The 27,197-nt window shown below is 40.2% G+C and overlaps 1 protein-coding gene across 1 annotated transcript; it reads left to right on the top strand.

Moving 5' to 3' along the window:
* The first annotated feature begins 17,723 nt into the window (after positions 1-17,723).
* LOC130635492 (uncharacterized) lies at positions 17,724-18,514 on the top strand. Its single transcript, XM_057444825.1, has 2 exons — positions 17,724-17,873; positions 17,918-18,514. Exons 1-2 carry the CDS (start codon positions 17,724-17,726, stop codon positions 18,512-18,514), a joined length of 747 nt encoding a protein of 248 aa, XP_057300808.1.
* Positions 18,515-27,197: the final 8,683 nt, after the last annotated feature.

Below are 27,197 nucleotides of genomic sequence, written 5' to 3'. Positions count from 1 at the left end.
TCGTTGGATAAATTGTAAAGACATGCCTCAGTTTTCACCAGTATGCAAAGAGAATTGACCATTTTCTTCAATTTCTACTTCCGGTGGCTCTGATATGTTAGTTAACGCTGCTGGAATACGGTCTACATCAATTTGAATGTCATCATACAAAAAATTGTTTTTTTTCAAATACAAAATAAGTGTTTTAACAATTTTTGGAGAGACAAGTTCAAAATACACATGTCCACGAAAAGAAAGTTTCCTCTTCAATTTAACAAGGACAATACCATTACTGTCAGCGCCTACTGGAAGCGTAGTTGGAATATCACTGACATTAATAGGGACATTGCATATGGCACCTTTCAGTTTCGGAGATTGTCCTTTAGTACTATTTTCTTGAACACAATTCTCCTGGCTACAATAGTTTTCTCCAATTTATTGATGTTCAATAAGTTGTCTGGTAAGTCAAATATTTCCAGCCTATTGAACACTGCCTGAGCAGGAATAATGTCTTTCAACAATTTTTTGTGACGTGTTAAGCAAACATAATATTCCCCATCACAACTTTCAATTTCATTAATAATGTCTGGATGCTGCAGATCATACTTCTCAGCATTATATTTAACGACCGACCTCTTATAGAGACATATGTGACATACTATACATATAAAAACCGGGCCTGCTTCAATTGTAATTTTAAAATTTGATATTCTTGTGGAAATAGATTTGTGCATTTTTTTCTTTGCATAATTTTCACGTCGTTTTTCATTTTATTGTTCTTACGCAAAAAGTTTTTTGATATATATTTCTGTTTTCTAGAACTTGCACGTTGTTTATCGACTGTCTTTTCAATGTCTGCCGTGGCTTCGTCATCAACATTTATTTGAACATATTGAACTTCAAATGGGCAATTCTCAAAGACTGCAAGATTTTGTCGATAATTTTTTTTAATATGGCTTTGTACATCACAAAGCCACTTGAATTTCAGTAATATGGATGAACCATCGGGGCTGAAACTTCCGTGACTATCTCTACTGTGTGGGTCAAATAGATAATGGACATTTTTTCCAACAGAGACAGAGTTCATGGCATTGTGCTGCGCAAAATATCTAACATCACCTAAAAAACCTGTGAACTTATCCCCCAACACTACAGCTACACACCGTTGTTCAAAGTTCACAACAGACGGTAATTCTTCAACACTGAGAGGCCGGTATATTTTAACATTTTTAAAGTTATCATCACCACACTCCAAAACATAATCAAGGTCAAATGATTTCCAAGAAGATATTCGCTTAATTGCTGACCAACATATTGACAATAATGAGTTACACATACATTGAATACCTGCAGTGGACCCAATTTTTTGAACACCTTGATGAAATGAACGTGATGTAGATTTTATATGGATAGGAGAAGGGTCAGCAGATAGGGAAGTTGCCATAATAGAGCATAAAATATTTTGTTTACAAAGTTTACCATGGAAGGCTGACAAAGTTTATCATAGAAGGCTGAATAAAGCTGAGCAGTGCTGAGGAACCAGCTTGAAAAGACAGATGATGTCAATTTTCAAACGCTAGCCAAAATCAAAAATGATGATTATTGTTCGAAAGCTGATAAAATATGATAAAATGATGTAATCAGAATGTTTTAAGCTCCAAAATGACGTGATAATCAATCTGAAACCATAGTTGAAAGACTAATACATACCAAAAATTCACAACAAAGTATATAAAAACCAAACCAACTTCAACAACGTGAAATGATTACTGTGGAAAATTTATCATTTCTTGAACATGATAGTTTAGTAGGCGACGTTTCGGGAGATCCTTCTCCCATCATCGGGCAAAGTAAAATGATGTTGCGCATGTATTTATATAATTGCAGAGGATCGAAATTCATAAAAATTAACCAATCAGAAACGAGCTGATAATTACAGTTAATTACGGTAATTAACATTTTTGGACCTGGATGTAGGTAACTACTTCTTCTGTAGGGCTGGTAACCAAATCTCAGGAAGTTGATACGAGATGCTGTTTATGTGTTTGTTACGTTCTACACTGTTGATGGTTTCTTTAATCTTCCTGGCCGTTGTTCTGGATTCTCTGTCAATGATTTTCTTCTCATCCCAATTAAACTGATGACTTCTGCTCCAGCTGTGGTCCGCAATTTCGTTTTTCTTCACATCTCCGTTTCTCACTGCGCGCATATGTTCTTGTACTCGTTGCTTAAACTTTCTTTTTGTTTCGCCTATATACACTGCATCACAATCTTTACACGGGATTTCGTAAACAACATTGTTTTGCTCTTCCAGGTTTATTTTGTCTTTTGGTTTAGACAAAGTGCTTCTTAGGGTGTCTTTAGAGGTAAGAATGCATTTGATCTTGTGTTGCCTTAAAACTCGACGAAGGATCTCGCTGGTACCTGGTACGAAGGGTAGGAATGCTGATGCGATAAATTCCTCTGATGTTTCCTTGTTGTCTCCGTTGCATCTTCTCTTCATTTTATTTTCTACTTGCGTGATGACTTTATGACTGTATCCATTTGTGATTAATGCATTTCTTACACGTCGAATTTCTATTTTCCTCTCCTGTTTGTCACTGACTACACTGTTGGCACGATTCAGTAATGAAGATATGACACTTTCTTTGCAAGATTTCTGATGGTTTGATTCGAAGTTAAGGTACTGGTCAGTGTGTGTTGGTTTACGATACACTGAAACTGAAATAGAACCATTCTTGCGTTTGACCAAAGTGTCCAGGAAAGCGATACTTCCATCGTGTTCAAGCTCAACAGTGAATTTGATTTGTCGATGTAGGTCGTTGATGTGTTCATGGAACTCTTCTAGATGAGATCTTTTGATTATGGCGAATACGTCGTCAACAAATCTTTTCCAAACCTTTGGACGTCTGTCTGATGTGACTAATGCTGTTGTCTCGTGTGCTTGCATGTATATTTCTGCGACTACTGATGATGCAGGGCCTCCCATGGCAACTCCGTCTGTTTGAGTGTAGAAGTTCTTATTAAACAGATACCATGTTTTGGTTAGAACAAGTTCGACCAAACGCAGAAAATCCGGTACTGGAATCTTTGTCTTTTCACCGAATGCAGCATCGTTTTCGATAATGTCTTTAATGATGTTTAAGGTGTCTTTTATGGGAACATTTGTGTAGAGTGATGTGACATCAAATGATACCATGCATTCGTCGTCTGCTATCTTTATTTCTCTGATGTATTCCGAAAATTCTTTTGAGTTTTTGCTGTGGTCACTTGCTGTGAATTTGCTGAGGATGGAAGCAACAAATTTTGATAGGTTGTATAACGGTGTTCCAGTGCAGGAAACTATTGGTCGAATTGGATTTCCCTGTTTATGAATTTTGGGTAGTCCGTAAAATCGCGGTGGTGGTCCGTCACAAGGTTTCAGTCGGTAATACTGCTTATCGTCGATGTATTCTTTTCTCTTCAACTCCATTAAGATGTTCCTCGCTTCTCGTTTGATGACTTCTGTGGGATCTTTCTTGAGAAGTTTGTAAGGCCCGTTGTTGATGTGTTCGTTGCACTTGTTGATGTAGTCAAGTGTATTCATGATAACCGTTGTTCTCCCCTTGTCTGCCGGTAGGATTATGATATCTTTGTCCTTCTTTAGATTCTTCAATGACAGTCTTTCAGATTTTTGCAAATTGTCCTTTGGTGTTTTGCTTTTCTGTAGCGTGAGGCTTACTTTAGCTCTTACTGTGTCTGCCTCTTCTTTTGATAGATCTTTAATTGCCTCTTCCACTTTCGCAACTATTTCGTTCTTTGGAATTGAAGCTGGTGTCATGCAGAAATTCATTCCTTTTGATAGAAGGTTTGTTTCTTCTGTCGTGAGTTGTCTGTTGGAGAGATTGACAATCCATTTGCTCTTTTCTATACCCGTTTGTGTATCATCATTGAATCTGTCATTGATTTTGTTGAACTTTTTAAGGTGTCTGTCTTTAACCGATCTCATTTCTTTTTCATACACGCTATCATGAATATTCTTAACCTGTTTATATTGGTCGGTGGAGAGTCTCGATTTGATGGTGTTGTCAAGATCAAGTATTTGGCGATGTAGGGTGTTACGTGTTACGTGATTTAGATGGATTCTTTCTTGCAATAACTGGCGGCTTGCGCGTTGTAAGATTTTCTTACTTCTTTCAGTCTTGACTCTGCAGGTAAGTCGAAGATCTTTAGGTGTTATCTCGTTGTGAAGACAACGTAGAGAAAACCGAAGATGGTTAGTGTATCTTGCGTATTTTATTCTTGATTTCTCTAGCGATCTGACTTCTTCACAAACGGGTATAGAAAAGAGCAAATGGATTGTCAATCTCTCCAACAGACAACTCACGACAGAAGAAACAAACCTTCTATCAAAAGGAATGAATTTCTGCATGACACCAGCTTCAATTCCAAAGAACGAAATAGTTGCGAAAGTGGAAGAGGCAATTAAAGATCTATCAAAAGAAGAGGCAGACACAGTAAGAGCTAAAGTAAGCCTCACGCTACAGAAAAGCAAAACACCAAAGGACAATTTGCAAAAATCTGAAAGACTGTCATTGAAGAATCTAAAGAAGGACAAAGATATCATAATCCTACCGGCAGACAAGGGGAGAACAACGGTTATCATGAATACACTTGACTACATCAACAAGTGCAACGAACACATCAACAACGGGCCTTACAAACTTCTCAAGAAAGATCCCACAGAAGTCATCAAACGAGAAGCGAGGAACATCTTAATGGAGTTGAAGAGAAAAGAATACATCGACGATAAGCAGTATTACCGACTGAAACCTTGTGACGGACCACCACCGCGATTTTACGGACTACCCAAAATTCATAAACAGGGAAATCCAATTCGACCAATAGTTTCCTGCACTGGAACACCGTTATACAACCTATCAAAATTTGTTGCTTCCATCCTCAGCAAATTCACAGCAAGTGACCACAGCAAAAACTCAAAAGAATTTTCGGAATACATCAGAGAAATAAAGATAGCAGACGACGAATGCATGGTATCATTTGATGTCACATCACTCTACACAAATGTTCCCATAAAAGACACCTTAAACATCATTAAAGACATTATCGAAAACGATGCTGCATTCGGTGAAAAGACAAAGATTCCAGTACCGGATTTTCTGCGTTTGGTCGAACTTGTTCTAACCAAAACATGGTATCTGTTTAATAAGAACTTCTACACTCAAACAGACGGAGTTGCCATGGGAGGCCCTGCATCATCAGTAGTCGCAGAAATATACATGCAAGCACACGAGACAACAGCATTAGTCACATCAGACAGACGTCCAAAGGTTTGGAAAAGATTTGTTGACGACGTATTCGCCATAATCAAAAGATCTCATCTAGAAGAGTTCCATGAACACATCAACGACCTACATCGACAAATCAAATTCACTGTTGAGCTTGAACACGATGGAAGTATCGCTTTCCTGGACACTTTGGTCAAACGCAAGAATGGTTCCATTTCAGTTTCAGTGTATCGTAAACCAACACACACTGACCAGTACCTTAACTTCGAATCAAACCATCAGAAATCTTGCAAAGAAAGTGTCATATCTTCATTACTGAATCGTGCCAACAGTGTAGTCAGTGACAAACAGGAGAGGAAAATAGAAATTCGACGTGTAAGAAATGCATTAATCACAAATGGATACAGTCATAAAGTCATCACGCAAGTAGAAAATAAAATGAAGAGAAGATGCAACGGAGACAACAAGGAAACATCAGAGGAATTTATCGCATCAGCATTCCTACCCTTCGTACCAGGTACCAGCGAGATCCTTCGTCGAGTTTTAAGGCAACACAAGATCAAATGCATTCTTACCTCTAAAGACACCCTAAGAAGCACTTTGTCTAAACCAAAAGACAAAATAAACCTGGAAGAGCAAAACAATGTTGTTTACGAAATCCCGTGTAAAGATTGTGATGCAGTGTATATAGGCGAAACAAAAAGAAAGTTTAAGCAACGAGTACAAGAACATATGCGCGCAGTGAGAAACGGAGATGTGAAGAAAAACGAAATTGCGGACCACAGCTGGAGCAGAAGTCATCAGTTTAATTGGGATGAGAAGAAAATCATTGACAGAGAATCCAGAACAACGGCCAGGAAGATTAAAGAAACCATCAACAGTGTAGAACGTAACAAACACATAAACAGCATCCCGTATCAACTTCCTGAGATTTGGTTACCAGCCCTACAGAAGAAGTAGTTACCTACATCCAGGTCCAAAAATGTTAATTACCGTAATTAACTGTAATTATCAGCTCGTTTCTGATTGGTTAATTTTTATGAATTTCGATCCTCTGCAATTTTATAAATACATGCGCAACATCATTTTACTTTGCCCGATGATGGGAGAAGGATCTCCCGAAACGTCGCCTACTAAACTATCATGTTCAAGAAATGATAAACTTTCCACAGTAATATGAATACTGAACAGACAAACCGAAATAATATCTTCAATAAAACGTGAAATGAGTTTTAAAATGGCAGAGCTTACCAGCCAAACTTTTGGCAGATCCAACATGTGCGGAGGTCTGGACCTGTGGGCGCGATAAAAGCGCGCATTGCGCAAAAATGTAAAAACGGCGCGCCATCTAAAAACTTTTCGTTCCCGAAGTTGCCTTTGAAACACTCACCAACCTAAAGGTGTGAGTGAACAAAAAGGGGTAAGATTTTTTAAAGTGTTTCTATAGTATTCCTGTTTCTATTTTGCTTAAAATTCTCCAAGGTATAATTTTGGTTTGTGGCGCCGTAGATTAGTGGTTATAGCTCTCGTACTCTGTGCGGGAGACCGGGGTTCGATTCCTCTTGACGGCGATTCAACATGGGCGAGTGAATGTTACCATAGCCCCGGGTTAACCCAAGCTATGTGAGGGAAATTGGGAAGATGGCACACTGTGTGGGCCGTTGGATGTTGCCGGGAGTTGTCTAGTAGAGCGCGGGCTCTAATTGGGTCTGCGTAGCTCAAAATGAGCATTAAATACTCTAGGACTCTCCATCTACGCCATGGCCCCTCCTGGAAATAATAGACAGGGTATATCCCTCGATATTTGTGAGGCTAGCCATGTAAAATATGCACATCTATCTTGGTTCCAGACGCAGTCATATTTCCTATTCGTTCATCTCCACTCTTCCCATGTGCGTTAACCGACTACATGCAAACAAGACGTATAAAAGACATTAACCGACATACGCGAACCCGAATTTATCATCTTCTTCTTATATATTAATTCCCTTGCGTGAGTAAAACTGTGAGTCCACGACACGGAAATCACGGGTCACTTTCTTATGACGTGGCTGTACGCTAAAATTTAACTAAAAAGATTAGGGATGTACTTCATAGAAATCGCACATAAGGTGTAAATATATAACCCGCTGCTAATAACGATATAAATATATATACCCTTATGCCAAAAAACTCTATGTTAGCATATATATATAGGTATCGCTACATATGAAACGGTATTAGATATTCACAAAGCATACGGACTGTTAAATGAAGTTCCTAGCATAAAACGGAAATTGTGTTTACGAAAAAGATGACTGTTCTTTTTGAGTATTCTCTACTCTTTCATTCAAAATAAATCTTTAAAAAAACATTTGAAGAAGAGCATGGTTTTATAAATTAATCATAGCAAGGTTCTGTAAGGTTTTTTCATGTTTTATTTTCAGTTTTGATTATATTATTGTTGCCAGACATGTTTTATAGCTAGCATCATAAAAAGCCAACCACCACCAACAACTAGCTAGCTAGCTAGGAATATATATATATATATGTAGCCATGTTCTTTATACCTAGCTAAGTCTCCAGTTTATATTTAAGTGACTAGCTATTAGCTGCTGTAGCTAGCTAATGCTAGCTTTAAACTAAAGATTCCCAGTATATATATTCCCACAAAACACATCAAACGTTATTAACCCTGAAAATTTTAAACATTTTCCTGGGTTTTTTTTGGTTTGCGAAGTTCTTTTCCTCCAAATATTCTGAAAAAAAAGTTCAGAAATTACTTATTTTTAAAATGTAAATTTAATTTGTTTCAAATTGTGGGCAAAAACCTTAATCAGCATGCTAAAAGAACTGACTTTTCTTAATTTAGAATTACTAAACACAACCATTTTCTTACAATTAGTGTAAACTTTTGTGCGTATGGCTTATATTTAATACACCAAAGGAGCTACTTTGTTGATTTCAATTTTATACTCTTTGTAAGCTATTTTTTTCTTCTTTTTGACATTTCTGTTTTACCACTCAATTTTTACATTTTATAAGTTATTTGGAACAGAATGGTATGAAATAGACCAAAATACCTGATCTTAGTTGTTTTTAATTTACAGGCTGTGTCTGTGAAACTTTAAGGGGAACATTTGGTGGAAGACAATGGCATGACATATACTGATAGAACTGATTTTTGTTGTGTTAGATGTTATATCTGAACCTTTTTGACATTTTATGTTAATTTTGCGAGGAAGGACCATATATATATACACAGAAGAAGAATTCAATTTTACACCTTGCAAGCTTTGTTTTTCTATATTTTGTATAAATTTTTACCTGGGCCGACTCCGTGCAATATATCGAAATGACTGATCCTTCTTGATTTAAATTTGATGTGTTCTAAATCGTATATAGTTTTGGAAATTTTGTGTAAGATTTAATGGGTAAGGGCTAGATGCAATATGTCAAAAAAACTTTTTTTGTTGAATCAGAAGCACTCCCTACAACCATTCTTTTTTTTACAGTTTGTGAAGCTTTTGTGAGGAAAGAGTGTATGCAATATTATCGAAATAACTGATTTTTGTTGCAAACTGTTTTTCTTTGGCATTTTGGATTAAAATATTGTTTTAGAGGGCATATGCAGCAGATATATGTACTGAAATAGTTAAATTTTGCAAACTTTGATTTTGTCGTTACCTCTCATTTTTTACATTTTGATTAAACTTTTGTGGGAGACCGTCGGTATGCGAAGGACCAAAATAAGAGATTTTAGTATTATTTAGAATTTGTATTTTGTGTTGCAAAATTGGTGCAAAAATTGACATAAACTGAACTTATATACAGATTGATTGCTGTTGTTTAACATGACTCATTATGACTTATATATATATTTTATGAAAATTTGTGACAGAATACTATGTGAGATTTGAAATTTTGTTTACTTTATTGATGGTAAAACAGCATGCAAATTGCTAAAAGGACTTTATTAATTTTAGGTTTAAACACCGTTATTTTGTTGGCATTTTGTCTAAAGTTTGGTGAGGAGGGACTGTATGCAATATATCAAATAATGTTTTATTGCATTATAATTTGTCCTTGCAAATCCCTTTTTTTACACCTTAGATAAAAAATTCTGTCAGAGGCACAATTTATTGTTTATTTTTCACATTGTGTGTCAACCTTTGGCAGGGTTTGCAATAAACTAACTGATTTTAACATATACAATGAGAGAGATTTGTGTTTCACATTGATCAGCTTTTTTGTATATATGTGGCGTTTTAAGTGATTTAAATTTTATGGGTGAGATGTATGTTGAAATGCTTTTGGAAACTTCTTTCCGAATAATTTTCGCATTTGTCAGATGGTCAGAGCAAGTAATTTTAGTAGATTTAGATTTTAAATGTCACATAAATACTGCAGTTGTTGAAAACCTTTAATTTTTTTGGTCATTTATATAATAATGCAGATGTAAGATGCGCACTGCTGTATTGTTTGTTTTTTGATGGACATATATCTGCTACATAAATTAAATGGAATACAGTGGATTCTTCCACGGGAAACAGCTAGTATCTACTAAAAGAGTTGCTCAGACAAAAAGTTCATATAATATTTATTAGATATAAAACAAAAGAAACGTAAAGAAAAATGTAAACATTCATCAAGCAGTTTGTCAGAATATTTTTGTAAAAATACAGAATGCAGGGGCGGCTTTAGAATTCCCTCACTTCGGCACGTGCCAAGTAGAATTTGCCAATGCAAAAATCCTGTGTATCTAAACTTAATATTTGGTTTAAAAGCAACGCACAATTTTATTATAAGCGTTTAATGAGGTTCCTTTACGTTCAGGATCTGAGTTTTTAATTTTATCTCCACTCAGAAGTGTGCGCTGAGGCTTTGAGCCCCTTGATGTGCTTTGCCGAAATACAATGGTTTTTACAATAGTCACAATATAAATTGTGGAAATTTGCTGATTTTATTGCTCTCAATTCCTTTGTTTTCTGTCGTAAAATCAGTCAACTTTGGCTGCGATCACCAAAGTGTTGACTTGTGACCCTCTTAAAAGAAAGAAATATGTGACAGTCAAGAGGAATCTCGCCGAGGTTGCCGAAGTCCTTCGTCGAGTTTTAAGGCAACACAAGATCAAATGCATTCTTAACTCTAAAGACACCCTAAGAAGCACTTTGTATAAACCAAAAGACAAAATAAACCTGGAAGAACAATGCGATGTTGTTTACGAAATCCCGTGTAAAGATTGTGATGCAGTGTACATAGGCGAAACAAAAAGAAAGTTTAAGCAACGAATACAAGAACATATGCGCGCAGTGAGAAACGGAGATGTGAAGAATAACGAAATTGCGGACCACAGCTGGAGCAGAAGTCATCAGTTTAATTGGGATAAGACGAAAATAATTGATAGAGAATCCAGAACAACGGCTGGGAAGATAAAAGAAACCATCAACAGTGTAGAACGTAACAAACACATCTCGTATCAACTTCCTGAGATTTGGTTACCAGCCCTAGAGAAGAAGTAGTTACCTACATCTAGGTCCGAAAATGTTAATTACCGTAATTAACTGTAATTATCAACTCGTTTCTGATTGGTTAATTTTTATGAATTTCGATCCTCTGCAATTATATTAATACATGTTCATCATTTTACTTTACCCGATGATGGGAGAAGGATCTCCCGAAACGTCGCCTACTAAACTATCATATTTAAGAAATGATAAACTTTCCACAGTAACATGAATACTGAACAGACAAACCGAAATAATATCTTCAAAAACTTTGTGTTGTCTTGGGTTTCTTTTCTATTTAAGTAACATTTTATAACACCACAATGAATGGAATAGCCAGTCAGCTGGTTACTTTTTACTGCTGGTAAAGGTGTAATGTAAAACAGTTTGTCGACGTTCATCACAGCATTAAAAATTATTTTGCCGGAGCGATAAAAATCTTGACAAAAGAATCCAAAAAACTTTGATTCTTAATTGTTTCATATAAAAGTCTCCCCTGTAGTTTCTTTCGATCTTATTTTTGTGGGTCGCTATTTCGGCAACTGTCCTTTTTGGACAACATTAAAGACACCCGAGAACGATTCAGGCATGTCTTAAATAAAGAATATATTACAGCCTTCCCATTATTTCATTCACTGCAACGCGAAATTCTGGTACTAAATCAATGAAAGCCGACAGAAACTGCAAATCTTACTTTGAGAGTTTTACGAGTGTTGGCATACAAAAATTGCCATGCTACGGACTGTGCTTAGTGAGGAAATACACCCGTTTTTCCAATCTTCTGATGTCGACAAACAAACAGACAACGGAATAAACGGGATAGTTTACGAGAAGGTGAAAAGTATGTATAAATTACATTATATTTACTTTCTAAGATTCTAAAAATTAGTAACTAAATAAAGAACATGATATATAATGATTTCTTTCAAGATGATGTTATATCCAAAAAATAAAAGCAAATGCAAATTACATACAAAACCTACCTTTTCCAATTCCAACTTGGATTGATATCACAAGCAAAACTAATTCTTGTCATACAACGACATAATCACATAATAAAACAACCACATAAACTGTTTTATTGACATTGGTGATCATATTACGGCTGCGAAAATGAAAGAAGATAAACTGTTAATTGCTTTCTTGGTCATCATATTATGACGCGATGTTTTATTTAACATCATTAACGATTAATAGATGAAAAAGTGACGCACTATTCCAGCTCTTTTAAGAAAAGCTTGATAGTACATAGTACATATTCATTTTCCGTATAAAACCTGACATGTAACTTGATTTCCTAATGGTACCTTTGTAATAAAACCACATAAAATGTTTTATTGTCATTGGTGATCATATTACGGCTGCGAAAATGAAAAAAGATGAACTGTTGATTGCTTGCCTGGACATCATATTATGAAGCGATATACACTTATTTGAAATGTATTTATTTAAAATGGCTTTAACCAATGCTTAACGACTAAGTATCGACCAATTTTCAAGTATAAATTCTGACATGTCTGTACCCACGTAACTTGAGTTCATAATGGTACTTTTATAAAGGGTCCTGGTGCATTTAAAGCTCCCATTTAAGCTACGAAAGGCGTGAAAGTAAAGACAATTCTATTAATAAATCTAATCTTTTTTTACTTCCACTCAAAGAAGTAGATGTAGTGGAAGTAAACAAAAGTTGGCAATATTCAAGAAAAAGTTGCTGCTGCAAAAGAAACAAGTATTTTAGGTACTAAAGTGGGGAAAAACGTTTCACTTACATTTTAACATTTTATAGTAAAGAACTAAAAACCAATTGAGAAGAAACATCAAATCATAGTACTACAAAAAAAAATCTCACTGGCACTTCTGAAGCAACCAAGATAGATTTTTCCACGATGAAAAACTATGTGTAACGGGTTAAAACCTTATATTTTTTAAATTTGCTTTAGAAACAAGAAGGACGCTCTACTTATCGTTGCTTATTATTGCTTTCGTACAACAAGAAAAATGTTTGGTAAAGTGTATAAATGTTAGACAACGTCAAAATAAGCGTTAATACCCTGGTACTAATATTTACAATGTTTAGGCTCGTGGTGATGTGAATCTCCACGTTTCATGAAGTTCCTATTATGAAAACTCCAAGGTAACTCACAATACCGCATGAAACACATTATCAAACGTTTCTATTCTCTGTTCAAGGTACGGTAATCTTCTTTTGACATACAGTATATCTTAGATATTTTAAATATCACGACAATATCATTTTTTGAAAATATTTGTTACAAAAGATAAATAAATTTTCTAAAGGATGATGTATGTTATTTAAAATAAAAACACAAGAAAATTGAGAACTTACCTCAGCAATATTTTTTTCCATCGAAGCAGATGGTCAAATAGATCTCTATCGCCTTGCTCCGCTTTTTATAAAAAAAGCTCTATTTAAAAAGTTGTTTTCTTTTTTAATGTTCTTTGGTAATTGTCACCACATCTCGCTAATGGCTCATTTTTATCATTAGAAAAATCAAAACTCGTAGGTACAGATATTGGCGAGTTCCAACAGCTGCAGCAACGGCCACGTAGTAACAGCGGTCGTAGTTCCCGTTACGGTTGGGTGAATGGTTATTTTCAATGATAGCATTGACACGCGCTGATTCAGTGGCGCTGAAAGCGAAGGTGGAAAATGTCTAGTTTTCGTAAAAATAATTTGCTATTTTGGAGGTTTATAGTCCTATCAATAAAGAGTCTTTACTTCTATATGATTAAACAGATCGAAAAACCTAGATATACCTTACTGGGAGTTTCTCAAGTTTTAAAATTGGTTTACTTTTAGACGATGAATGCAAAGTTACATCCCGATTTATCAGAAATGATATACACAAGCTCAGCCCAAAAAACTGTTGATTCCAGATGAAATGTGTGAATGGTTTCAGGGTTTCGTGTAATTGCAACATTGCGTAATTTGCTAAAAGGTTTTTCTTATCCTTTACAGCATTTGGAAGCATAATGTAATCATGCTACAGTTTCTTCATTGGGTTAATAGATGGAACTGTTAGAAGAGTTTTTGAACATGAGAGAAATTAGCGAATATTACATAATGGACGCAAAAAGGTGCATGCAATAAAAATCCAATCAGTAGCTGCAATGAATGGACTCATAGCTACCTCTACTTAACGACTCGTTAATTTCATGAAATAAGGTAGTCTTTATGGTCTTGTGAAGAGCTGTGAAGAGTTGGTGACATGATGCCATCATGTTAGCAAGATCTGGTTTTAAAACTTTGAGGTCATATAACTTGGAAACGGGGTGGTGACGTGAGTAACCCTAAGCATAAATTGAAAAGTTTTCTAAACTTGGGTTTCCAAATCCGTTTTGGAATAAACGGACTGATGACGTCATCAAAAAACATCAAAAAACATTTAAACCTCAATATCTCTTCAACCGTTTTTTAAAAGGACATGATCTCATACATTTTTTTTGATCAGTGTTTTGAGTTCTATAGGACGTAACTGTGAATCAAATTTCTAAAAAAACATTTAAGAACTTTGATGGGTCTTTGCTTACGTCAGCAAAGCATTTAAATTTTTTTGTGTGTATAAACGGGTCCTTGCTGACGTCATTTAAATTCCAGTGAAGTTTCTCTTTTCCGTTTTTTCCTGCTTAAGTGGATTTTTGCACTGCTAGAGATAGGAAAATGTATGTTTTAGCGCAGTCGACAGACGACAAGAACAACGTAAACAACAACAACAACAACAACAACAATCCCCAATTCTCCGAATTTCCCGAATCCGACAATTCCTGGAATACCAACATTCTCGAGCATGCGCAATAGCGACTAGCGGGAATAATGCCGACATCAACAAAGTTTCGAGCATGCGCGATTGAGTAGGGGGAAACGACCGCGCTAGAAATTTTGTTGATTGAAATCAGAAAAATCTGTAATAAATGAATGAGTACACTTGAAACAGTTACACGCTATAGCGAAAACCCGTGGACTTACCCGCTATTCCAAGCTGCGTAAAACCGACCTTATTGCTTTGGTGGAGGCACCTCCACGGCCTGCTCTTGCTCCAGAACCAAGGCCACAGGCATTTACACCAGATTCCTTGGATATATTCGAGAGTCAAGAGATGGCAAAAACCCGGCTTATTAAGATTAAAATTGACCCCAGCTCCCCGCAATTGACGACATGAATGCTTTCATGCGTCAAGAGATGGCGAGGAGTCGTCCGGTAGTAAAGAGTAAACTGCGAGAGTGGTCTGACTTGCTAATGGACTATATACCAGAGGGTTTTAGAAAGCCGGTGCAAAGTATATATGCATCAGCAAAAAATCGCATACTTGCTCTTTATGATGGGGCAAGGAAGACCCTGATGGGTGAAGTTGAAAAAGAGGCAAGGGAGGATCATGTTGAAGATGAGCAGCAACCGGAGCAAGACTTCCCGCCCCAGGAACATAAGCATGCTCACCATGGGACTTTCAGGAGCTTCCGCATTCCTGGCATAGATGGTACGGATGTTGATGGATACTTGGGGATGGTGCAATCACACGTGAAAACCTTGGTTGAGAAGCAGGTTAAAGACATGGGGTCTGCTAAGGTGCAGTGTTCCCTCTGAATTCTATGGAAGAAGCCAGTGGAGGGCACCATCGAGTTTATCGAAATCAATAAGGTCTTTCATAGCAATATGACACCGGTCCTCCAAGGTAGCGTATTGGAAGAGGGGTTGGATATGATGTTTGCCCAAGTCAGGACGCATGTGGAGAACCCGGCGTTGCCCAAAAGCGGCTTGGGCATTGGTCGAATCATACATCTCGACGTAGACTTTCACAAGCTCAAGCTGACGAGGGGCTCCTCATATATCGAAGCATTCAAGTGGATAGCCACGAAAAAAGCCATCATTAACCCCGCGAATAAGGATGGGGAATGTTTCAAGTGGAGTATCATAGCTGCTCTGCATCATGAGGAGATAGCGAGAGATCCACAGAGAATCAGCAAGCTGAGACCATATGCAGAGCAGTACAACTGACAGGACATCGAGTTTCCCACAAGCATCAAGAACATCTCCAAGTTTGAAAAGAACAACCCTGACATCGCGGTGATGTGGCAGGGAAGACATTCAATATCCTGCGTCGCTCGACACACAACGAACGCGAGAAACAGGTTAATCTACTACTCTTCACGGATGAAAAGAAGACCCACTATATAGCCGTCAAAAAACTTTCATGGCTACTGGGTAGTGAGACATCGAAGAACACGGCAAAAATGCACTTCTGCCTGAACTGCTTGCAAGCCTTTCCAACGGTTGAGTCGAGAGACAAGCACTATACCTATTGCAAAGACAACGAAAAGGAAAAGTGGCTCTACTACAAGGATGTTCAACAGCAGTTCAAGGTACCCTTCGTCATCTATGGAGACTTCGAATCCCTACTCGCTCCCATGACTGAAGATAAGAGGGAGACCAAGACGAAGAAGCTACCTTTTCACAGCATGACTGTTGCCCCTAACATGTCATATCTGCATGAAACCCTTCGATGATGACAGCCGCAAAGTCAGGGACCACTGCCACTACACAGGGGTATACAGAAGAGCTGCACACAATCCCTGCAACTTGAAGTACAAGATACCAAGTCATGTGTCCGTTATCTTCCACAATCTTTCAGGGTACAACGCGCACTTGTTCATCCGAGAACTAGGAGAGAAGTACATCTCCTTCAACGTAAAAATCAATGTACCTCTTGGAGGCATGGGGTACGGTGATGGTGAAACGTATAAGAAGATCGAGATAGGTTCATAAACAGCTGTCGCTTCATGGCATCAAGCCTGGAGAAATTGGCAAGCAACCTCATCGGTACAAACCCTGCAGGTATGAAATGTCAGCAGTGCGCAGATGCATTTCTGGAATTTCAGGGCATCGACGCCTAGTATGTAGCAAGCGTTTGGTGCAAAGCTTGCGACTGGAGTACCACGAAGCAGCTAGACATAGAACAGGAAGAGGCAAATGTACCGGCCATGGCAAGATTCATCTCCGGGGATGATTTCTTCAGACTAATGCTTCGAAAAGGCGTCTACCCCTAAGAGTGCATGAATGGCTGGGGAAGATTCAAGGAGACTGAGCTACTTCCCAAGGAGGCTTTCTATAGCAAGTTGAACATGAAGGGAAACGGCGACAACGACTATGAACACGCGAAAAAAGTCTGGAATTTCATCGCTCCAAAGGGTGTTGAGGTGAATATGAGTGACTACCACGATATATACATCGTCACAGACGTCCTGCTACTAGTCGACATCTTCCAGAGCTTTCGGGGAGTGTGTCTAGAGAACTACAAGCTCAAACCTGCCCATTCCTACAGTGCACCAGGCTTGGTATGGAAAGCTGCGTTGAAGTACACGGAGATCAAGCTGGAGCTCCTTACGGATCCCGACATGCTTCTGAAAAAGGTATCCGTGGGGGCATAACCCAAGCCGTGCACAGATATGCCAAATCCAGCAACAGGTACATGGGGATCAATACGATCCAGAGGTTGAGTCGTCATATTTGCAGTATCTCGACGCCAACAATTTGTATGGCTGGGCCATGCGTCAAAATCTGGCAACGCACGGGTTCACATGGTTGTCAAGCGTTGAGGCCTTTACGGAGAAGAAGATCGAGAAGCTCGTCGCTGACAACAAGCATGGATACATCTTGGAGGTTGACATTGATTATCCGGAGAGCCTACACGACAAGCACAACGAGTTACCCTTTCTACCCCAGCGCAGGGTGGTTCACAGGGTCGAGAAACTAATACCAAATTTTGAACATAAGCGGAAGTACGTGGTGCACATCAGAGCCCTTCATCAAGCTTTAAAGCATGGGCTCGAGCTCAAGAAGGTGTACAGAGTCATCCAGTTTAACCAGAAGCCTTAGCTAAAAAGTTACAGCGTTCACACCACAGGGCTTAGAACCGCTGTCAAAAACGAGTTCAAGAAGGACTTTTATAAGCTTATGAACCTCTCAGTGTTCGGCAAGGCTATGGAGAACCTGAGAAACCACCATAACATCCAGCTAGTCACGAACGAAGCCGCATACACGAAACTAGTCATGAAGCCGAACTTCAACTCCAACTACTTCAGCAGTCACATCATGGGTGTGGAAGTGGGTAAGACTGATGTAAAGATGAACAAACCGGTGTATATTAGACAAGCTATATTGGACAACTCGAAAATCGTGATGTACAACTTCCACTACGACTATATGCAGCCCAAGTACGGTACCAAGTTGCGGATCTGCTTATGGACACGGAATCTTTCCTGTACCACATCAGAACGGAGGACATTTACCGCGATATTGCTGATGATGTCAAGACACGTTTCGATACGAGTGCCTATAGCAAAGATGATGACAGACCTCTCCCAATTGGCAAAAACAAAAAGGTCGTGGGCTTGATGAAGGATGAGCTAAGCGGAAAAATCATGACAGAGTTCATCACGCTGAGAGCGAAGCTGTATGTCTACAAGAGTATCACGAAATGGGGTGGCGATCCCAAAGCGAAAGGTGTGAAGAAGTGTGTCACGGCAAAGTCTATCACATTTGAAGACTACCAGCGCTGTCTAGAGGATGGCGTCGACATATACAAGACCTGGGTCCGTATTAAAAACAAGGGGCATCAAATCTATACGCAGGAAGTGAACAAGCTGGTACTTAATAGGGCAGACGACAAGCGGATCGTACAAGCAGACCAGATCACAACACTCGCGAGAGGTCATTACCGTTTAGCCGCTAAGGGGTGTCAATAAATGCTGGAAGTCTTGTTACTGATCTCTATACTCCTACTGTATGTGGCTCTCGTGCTCTGTTATCTGAAGTAAAGGAGGCTATTAATAAATATGTCTAATCTCGCTGATATATTCGATGAAGTCGATACACCGGAAGAAGCCTCTAAGCAACAAAAACCTATCGACAAGCGCCAATCCTTGAAGGATGCACGTACAGATAAACAGCATCTTCTGCCGAAAAAATGCACAGAGGCCTTCCTTGACAAAGCATCACCCGAGGTGATCGACAAGAAACATGCCGAGTACGTTCGGCGTGAGATCCAGGAAAAGGGAGAGAAAACTGCCAAAACACTGTCAACCCACGCCATCACCATGTATACTAAAGCTCTCAGCAACGTGGTGCCCCTCGATAGTGCCGATAAGCTCCGTCAAGACCTGGAGGAAGATCCTATCATCAAAGACTTTATGGCAGATCTAGGTATTCTCGTCCATTCCGCATTCGGCAAGCTTTTGGCACCTCTCTTAGTGGCCACCCACACTATCAACCATGTGTCCAGTTGGGGTCAAGGGGAGGATGATGAAGAGGAAGAAAAGAATGGGAAAAAGCCTATCGAAGATACACACGGGCAGTCGTGAGTTGGTTGAAAGGGTAAACAAGGTACCCACAGGTAGAAGAAGAAGAACAGCCTGCAGGTATACAGATCTTACAGCCGTTTACGGGGACTGTGCACGTGGTTTAGAAATCTTAACGCCTGAGGCAGATAGATTTCCACCGCAGGCATGTAACTTAATGATGACTCTACAGATGAATAGGGTTATGGTAGATGGTAGAAACGGTTTAAAGGCCATCAAGCGGTCTTGTACTTTATAAAGGGTAAAGTAAGAGAATGATGTTTTGTAAGTCTCACGACTTACAAATAAATGAGTGAGCAACAAACACAAGAAGATAGGGTCATAACAAAGCCAGTAAAGCATCCAGTGAGAGTAGCACGGGGTCACACGTTGGCGGCACTGATGAAGAAGAGGAAGGAGGAACTGAAGCAACAAGAGGGAACAGTAGAATCTACGGTCAAAACCTCTTCTGAAGCGAGTTCTAGATAAAGTTCAGCATAGTCGTGTATTGAACCTCCTGGAGAACGAGTACAGGCACCATTTCCACAATATCATCATACTCTGTCCAACGATCCGCTGGAACAAGACTTACTTGGAAAGAGCTTCGCTGTGCGAAGATGATTACGTGTTCCTTATAGAACCCAAAGACCAGTTGTTTGATTGGATCGAGCAACTATCAAAGCTCCTAGCAGGGGAGGAGACTCTGTTTATCGTTGACGATATGATAGCCGATGAAAGTCTGGATAAGCGTCGACAAACGCTCCTTGAGCTCGCTATCAGCGGGAGACATCGAGGGCACAGTCACTGGTTGTTAACTCAGTCATACACCGCTTTGCCGAAAAACCTCCGCTGGCAGAAAAAACAAATCTTTGCATCGTATCCTCACGAGAAGAGCGACGGCAAGCTCATAGATGAAGAGACAAACATGATCAACGACTGGGAGTTGATCAAGACCCAGTCGAAAAAGTCCAAGCATGCCTGCCTTTGGATCAGACTTGAGCACCCTAGGACCTGGAAAATTTTGGAGTGAGCACAGGCAGACATTATTTAGGCAGACATTATCGTTGAGCTCCAAGGCTTCAAGAAAATGTCTCAAATTACCCTGTTTAATACCGTGCCTGCTAGAGCCATTGAGACTCTGTTAGACAACCAGGGTCAGCCCCTGTTCAGAAGTGCTGACCTGGGGAGGTTTCTGGGGATCTCTAATATAAGGGCAACATGCAGAGACGTGAAAACCGCACCTCGCAGTGATATCATGGGGCATGCGTCCGACGCATGCCCCAAGAAAGTCCATGGAGACGACGCTTTTGAGACATTAGATGACGCCATGGAGATTGTGCACCGTTCTAGAAAACCTAAGGCCGTTGAGGTTATAAAGTGGCTTGCGAAAAAATGTGTTGAAAAATGATATTGACATGGCTTAGCCATCAAGATTTTTGTAACTCGCGAGAGCTACAAAAACAATAAAATTACCATTCTTTTACATGCTCCAGAGGTACTTCAACATCCTCTGGTACTAGCATTAATTCCTCTGATACGAAACTACGCTCGGACCCTTCGTCAAGATCGTATAACAGCCTACTATCGGTCACGATACAGTCGAGTCTATACGTTTTCTTGCTCCACCAGGCGTCCGTCGCGCGTCTTTTTTGATCACCATGCTCTTCTCCGGGTTGCAGAAGGTACAAGTATAGACCATCATTGGGTAGAGGCTTTTCTTCAGGGTATTCTTGATTTGACACAAGAGGGACTTCGTCTAGTTTGATTGCTTTCGAAGGTTTCATGCCAATCATAGCAGTGTTGGTGATATTCAAACTCTTGGCAATAGTGTACAAGTGTTTAACCCATGTACTACTCTGTTCATCAGTGACCAACTCTTGCGCATCTCGAGGTTTGAAAAGCTTTTTCGCGAGCACCTTGTTGTAGCTTTCTGGTGGTATTTGGTAGTTGCACGTTTGATCGCGACACCTTTGGTTTCTATAAGCTTGCTCACGTCCGACTTGAATTCACTGCCGTTGCGACAACGGTCCAAGTATACTCGGATATCTTAAAGGTCCGGCTTTATAGATATCCTTGAGCATCTCCGCAACCTCGCTCGCCTTTTTCGTACGCAGGGGTGTGGCTACTTAGTACCTCGAAGCAACGTCGATGCCCGTGAGGATATATTTGTAGGTGATTCCATAGACTTTATCATGGGGCATATAGTGCAAGTCGAACATTTCATTCGGTTTTGTGATTGTGAAATACAGATAATTAATGCGCTTAGGCCCTTGAATATGTCAGAGCCACAGAAGTTGACGAGTCAGCCAATGAGTAATTCTCTTTTTTGAGAGACCACTCTGCTCGGATAGTAACTTGATCGCCTTCCGACCAGTCCAGAGATGTTCCAGGGTGTAGTAGATACTAATAAGTTTTTCCTTCTCTTCTTCTGTGGGGATATGTGCTATGCACTTTGATTTTGTCATTTATTAATGACAAAAACGTTGTCTCTACATGTACTTGTATACTGGGAAACCTAGGAGGGCCAGGGATCCTACGATGATAAATTCACCGTCTTGTTGTTGTTTTCTGGGTGTGTAGTAGTCGGAAAGTTTGGGAGCCTTGTCAATCGTTGCGATATAATACTCTCGCATACCTTCATCCAACTCTTTCAAGCTTTCCCCAGCTTGGCGCTTAAGCTCCCGTTGCTGATTATATCAGTCGATCTTTGCCTGTCTGTCACGTAACCACTGTGCTTGAGCTGCTTGAAGTTGTTCAATAGCCTTAGCATGTCGTTTCTTCTCCTCTTCACCATGCCCTGACAGTTTCCTGAACAGAAAATTCGAGCCACTAAATGCTAACGCATTGATAGCCGTACCTGCCACCAAAACACCTATGGTAGCCATTGTTTATTTTAGTACTCTTTGCTGTGAAATCTACCATTCAGAATATTCAACTGCACGTCTTGCAGTATATAGACGTAGCAGCGTATATCCCCAGTTCAATCGGCGTTCTTGGTCATGTGGAGGGTTATACCGGCTGATAATCTCTGTAATGGCCTTCCAGAACCATGGAGACTGTGATCTGGGGGTTCTCTGAAGTCGATGAACAACGCATAGTGCTCAGTCATGAACTGCCCAATGGTCATCTTCGAGTCGTGGTATCCGAAGAGTTCCAAGACTTGTTCAATATGATCTTTTGGTACCATGGCGTGGCTATACAGTTCATTGGACTCACCTTTCACAGTGATTGATATTTCCTCGATCTTTGGATTGCAGAACACTTCATTGGCACCGGCGTAAGCTTTGACTTTGCCAGGATCTACAAAGAGTAGTAAGACACCCTTCAGAGACTTGGGAGGAGTATCGATTTGCAAGTTGTAGGAGGTTTCAGCCTTTTTTATAGTCACAACTTTGCTACGGTGTACCCGTTCGTACGGCAAGGCCAATCTCGAGTATCGAGACATCATAGCACTAGCGAGACCCTCGTTTGTCACTTTGTCAAACTCTAGTGCGATATTTGTGATCTTATAGCTAGTGTCAGCTGACTTAGCTGTGGTAGACCCTGAAGCAGCCGAACCAGCATTTTTTATAACTTGGTCATAGGGCGCAAAATGTATGACAAATTACGGCTTGTAATATAACCCTGCTTGATAGAATGGTAGATCCCTCGTCAACTCAAACATTTTGCCGATAGGGATGCAAAAGGTGTTCCATACGCTGGCACGATCGCTTCTTCTTCATCATTGCCTACATGATCGCTGGATTTTACTTGTAGCGCGCGAATTGTAACATCATTGGGGTTGATGCCTTCAAGAAGTTGTTTTCGTGTTCAAATTTGGACAGCCACAGGTTCCTATATACTGCGAGCACATTGTAATCGCTGATGTTTTGTGTTTCGTTGCCGTTCCAGCTTATGCGAAGGTTCTCTACCAAGGCTTTCTCGATATTGCTGACAATGGTGCGTTAGCTGTTGGTGCCAGTAAGTTTCAGATCGAATAGGAGTTTAAGAGAGTCCAGGAAAATTATATTATTCTCTCTCATGTTTGGTATGTCGATATTCAAATCTTCGTTTTGATTGATCGTGCTAGGATTGTGGGAAACTTTCTCACGCTGCTTCTTCCCTTTCATGGCCGGCATCCTTTTTAGTTCCTTATGTGGATCTAACTTCGTTCCATACATTTATTAATAGGTTGTAGAGGGTTGAATAAATGCCGATTGATCCAGAAGAAGGAGCTTTTGAAGGTATTCAAGACGAGCCTGAGGAGTTTAGTAGCGAAATCATTCAGCCCGAGGGCATCCAGCTCGATACCAGCTTACCGCCGGGGCAGCAGGGAGGTGCGCGCAGCCACCTGAAGTTGAGTACGGAGTCGACCGATACACTACTTTTTAAATCAAAGGTTGATAGCCTGTACACGAATCTTAGGGATGGGCTTAGGCTTATACCCGATGCGATACATTATGATAGATTTAGATTAAGAGAGGATGGTCAGCTTGTAGTAAAGAGGATTGTGACGGAAGAAAGATCACTACCGGAAGTAGTACTCACGTTGCAAGATGGTAATTTTCCAACTATAAAACAGCTCCAGAAGTTGTTGGGTAGTACAGGCATGAAAGCGATAGGGTTTGATGACTATCAGACACCAAACAAGGGTAGTAAAGCAGAGGCCCAGAACCTCGCGAATGAGGCTGATATTCTTGTATTGAATAGGGATGAGGAGAAGGCTTCGGGTAAAGAGGAGGAGGGTGAGGTGATCCAGATAGAAACAATGGAAGGTAATCAAAATTTTGCATATGATGTAGATGGTTATCTCGATACTTCGTTTGGTGGCAACGACGATGATATTAAGGTCCATGATATGAGAAATTTAAAGCTCGAAATTAAAAATTTGCGGAAAAATATTAAGAAGGTGAAGGATAACCTTGTACAATATGATAGCGAGTTGAATATGAAAGAGGGCAAGCTGAACGAACTTAAGAAGCAGAAGCCCGGGTCGCAAAGGCCTCAGGATATTAATGATCTTGAGAAGGAATTGAAGAAATTGAAGGAAGATAAGAAGGATGAACTGCGTAGGCACGGTTTACTCCCCTCCAAGGTTTTTAAGCAACTGAGGTCTACTAAGTCCGAGCTGATGAATATTGCTGGAAAAGATAAAACCTTGGTTGAAAAGCTTAAAACTCTTTTCCGGGAGCAGGGCCTTACTATCGCCAGCGTTATTTCCGCTGTTGGTCTACTGGTTTCTACCGCTGAGTGGACCAGAGGCCGAAAGGGTGGCTTTGTCATGTATTAAACACCACATCGGAGTGGAATTCGTAGTCAACGAAAATGTCTGGAAATTTCACCATGCTTGAGGACCACTTTGCGTCAATAACGATGTTCTGCGTTGCAAGATCTTCGCCCTTGAGTCTTTGAAGATATCTACCGTGTGTAGGGACATACTTTGCTCTAGGGTTATACGAGTAAATGCTCATCTTTTCTTAAAGAAACATAAAGCAACTATATATAACAGATATTTCAAATTCACGATATTCGACCCTCATCTGGGGCAAGGCACGAGGATCGCTCTGACGATTAGCATTCGACCTACGTGGCTGAATCTTTTCGAAAAAAAGAACAATCTCAATATTCATAAAGCGGTGCCTGGGTCGACCGATGATGGGATTTAATGTCGGAGCTTTTGAAGCCCTCAACTCGATCGAGAAGGGTCTATATAGGATCGAGGATCTCGCTGCCATAGTCAAGGGTGAGGGTTAGCAAGGGGTACGTTGCGATAGTCGATAAATCACTGCTGGACCTTATGGGATATAATCTTCATACCGAAGCAATGTTTACCGAGGGCGACCATGACAGCTTCTACAAGACTGACGTCTACCAGCGGCTGAGACTCACTTGTCACCAGTTTGACGAAGACCATGCTTTGCTTAACAGGAAAAAACCCAAGATTCTTACCATCCCACCGACCAAAGAGGTAAGTGCTTGGGGAAATATGTTGACGTGGAGTTTCGATAACCCTGTATACCTTCCTTTGAAAGGTTCGACGGATCGCCTTGACTTCATGTTGACGGATGAGCACCAACACGATAAAAATGTCTTGTTCGAGGGAATAATGATCCACCTACTCATAGAATAAATATGACTGACATTACAAAGCTTTACCCGCCTTTACCTTCTGCACCTCCAGAGGGTACGCAGGAGGATACTTCACAAGTCTACAGACTGAAGAAAATCGAAGAAGTGGAAGAATACCTGCGGGCTGAAATTAAAGATGCATGGGACCTGGGTTAAATACACGGATCACTGGTTACTAGCGGCAGGTGTGATAACTTCGGGCGTTGGTATTGGTAGCATGTTATCTGGGATTGGTGTACCACTAGCTGCGGCTATGGGTGGGATCACCATCGCCGTAGGGTTAGGCCAAGCAGGTCTGCGGAACGCCGGGAAGAGGCTAGGTGTCAAGAGTAAGAAGCATGAGAGCATCAGACTACTGGCTGAGACCAAACTCAACTCCATCGTTGAAATGATCTCGAGAGCCGTTGAGAATGGTGTGATCAGCGACTATGAGTTCAGCTTAATCATACAGGAGAAGCAAAAGTGCATGGGCTTGAAGGAGCAAGCCCGACAACGACAACGCAAAATCGTGAATTCGATCAATGAACAGGAGCGACAGCAACTTGTCGCGAAAGGTCGGGAGGAGGGTAAGAACGACTTTCTGAAAAAACTTCAATCTGCAAAGTATGTCAGCGGTACTCAGAGTCCCCACCTGCGTATTCATAGGATCTACTGTGTTAAACAACATACTAGACGATTTTGAGTACTTCTCCGGTATCATAGTCAATGATAAGACCACAGTCATGTACGACAGGTTGCTGGTTTTCGGAGAGCTGTCTCGATTATTGCTCCAGATTTCTCTGCCAAGCGAGCCTGGTACAAATTTCACAATAGGGACCGTCTGTCTGTGTCGAAGCGTCCTTGTACTTAGCCTTGCGGATCACCTCGAGTAGGTTGACCTTATTCATAGTGGAATAGTTACGGACCTTTAGTGCTTTCGCTTCTTTTTTCAGTTCGTTAACGTTCATGTTTGTTGTATGTTAAAGTGCAACATACAACGCTTTACGCGCCTTTACAAGACAGTGAAACCCTCTTCATAATCAGAGTCAGAGTAGCTAATCTATGAGCTACCATATAACTCGACATCCTTATACTTGCACTCTTCGAGGTATGTCTGGAGATAATAGTTTTCACTTTGCTTATAGATGCCGGCGGGCTTGATGATAGCCTTTCACTCGCAGCTGTCCTCCAGTACCTTTTTACTGTGGAAATTGGTCTTGATTTTGCCCTCCCACTCCTTCAGCTTGACGTTGAGATATCGGCCGTTATTCAAGGAAGAATAAATATATTTTTCAAAAATATTTTTCATCATTTATTCAAGCTGGGTATATGAATCTCCCAAGGGGTACACGTCCTGGGATCTGAAATGCTCTGGAACATATTCCAGCAGCGAGGGGTAGTCTTGAACCTGGTACACATTCCCAGGGTTTTGAGATGATCCGGAACATATTGCAGCAGCTGGGTGTAATCTTGAAGCGCCTCGAGGCACATTTCCTGAGTCTTTAAATGGTGTGGAACATATTCCAGCAGCTGGGGGTATCTTTGAACTACCCTAGTGCACATTTCCTGGGTCCTGAAATGGTGTGGAGCAAGCCTGAGCACCCAATGGTGATCCCGAACTTTCCTGGTACACATTTCTTGAGTCTTGAAATCATCATGATGTAGACTCATATTTATATTACATCGTAGCCTCAACAAAATAGTCACACCTCTATGGACTTTCCCCCTACTCAATTGCGCATGCTCGAAATTTTGTTGATGTCAGCATTATTCCCGCTAGTTGCTATTGCGCATGCGTAGGATTTTATCGGCATTCCCGGAATTGTCGGGATTAGGGGATTCGGTGAGTTCGAGATTTCGGGAATTTCCCTTTTTGCAATGATGTCGTGTGCGTGTGCTTGAACGCACCATTTATATCTCTCTCGGCTTTATGAACTAGTATAATAATACAAAGTAGCCGAAATCTTCTCTAAAGTTACCGAAAAAAAATATCCATTTTGCCAGA

Source organism: Hydractinia symbiolongicarpus, chromosome 3 (assembly GCF_029227915.1).
Source record: "Hydractinia symbiolongicarpus strain clone_291-10 chromosome 3, HSymV2.1, whole genome shotgun sequence".
NCBI classification, from domain to species: domain Eukaryota; kingdom Metazoa; phylum Cnidaria; class Hydrozoa; order Anthoathecata; family Hydractiniidae; genus Hydractinia; species Hydractinia symbiolongicarpus.
This window is presented reverse-complemented; position numbering and strand designations above follow the sequence as displayed.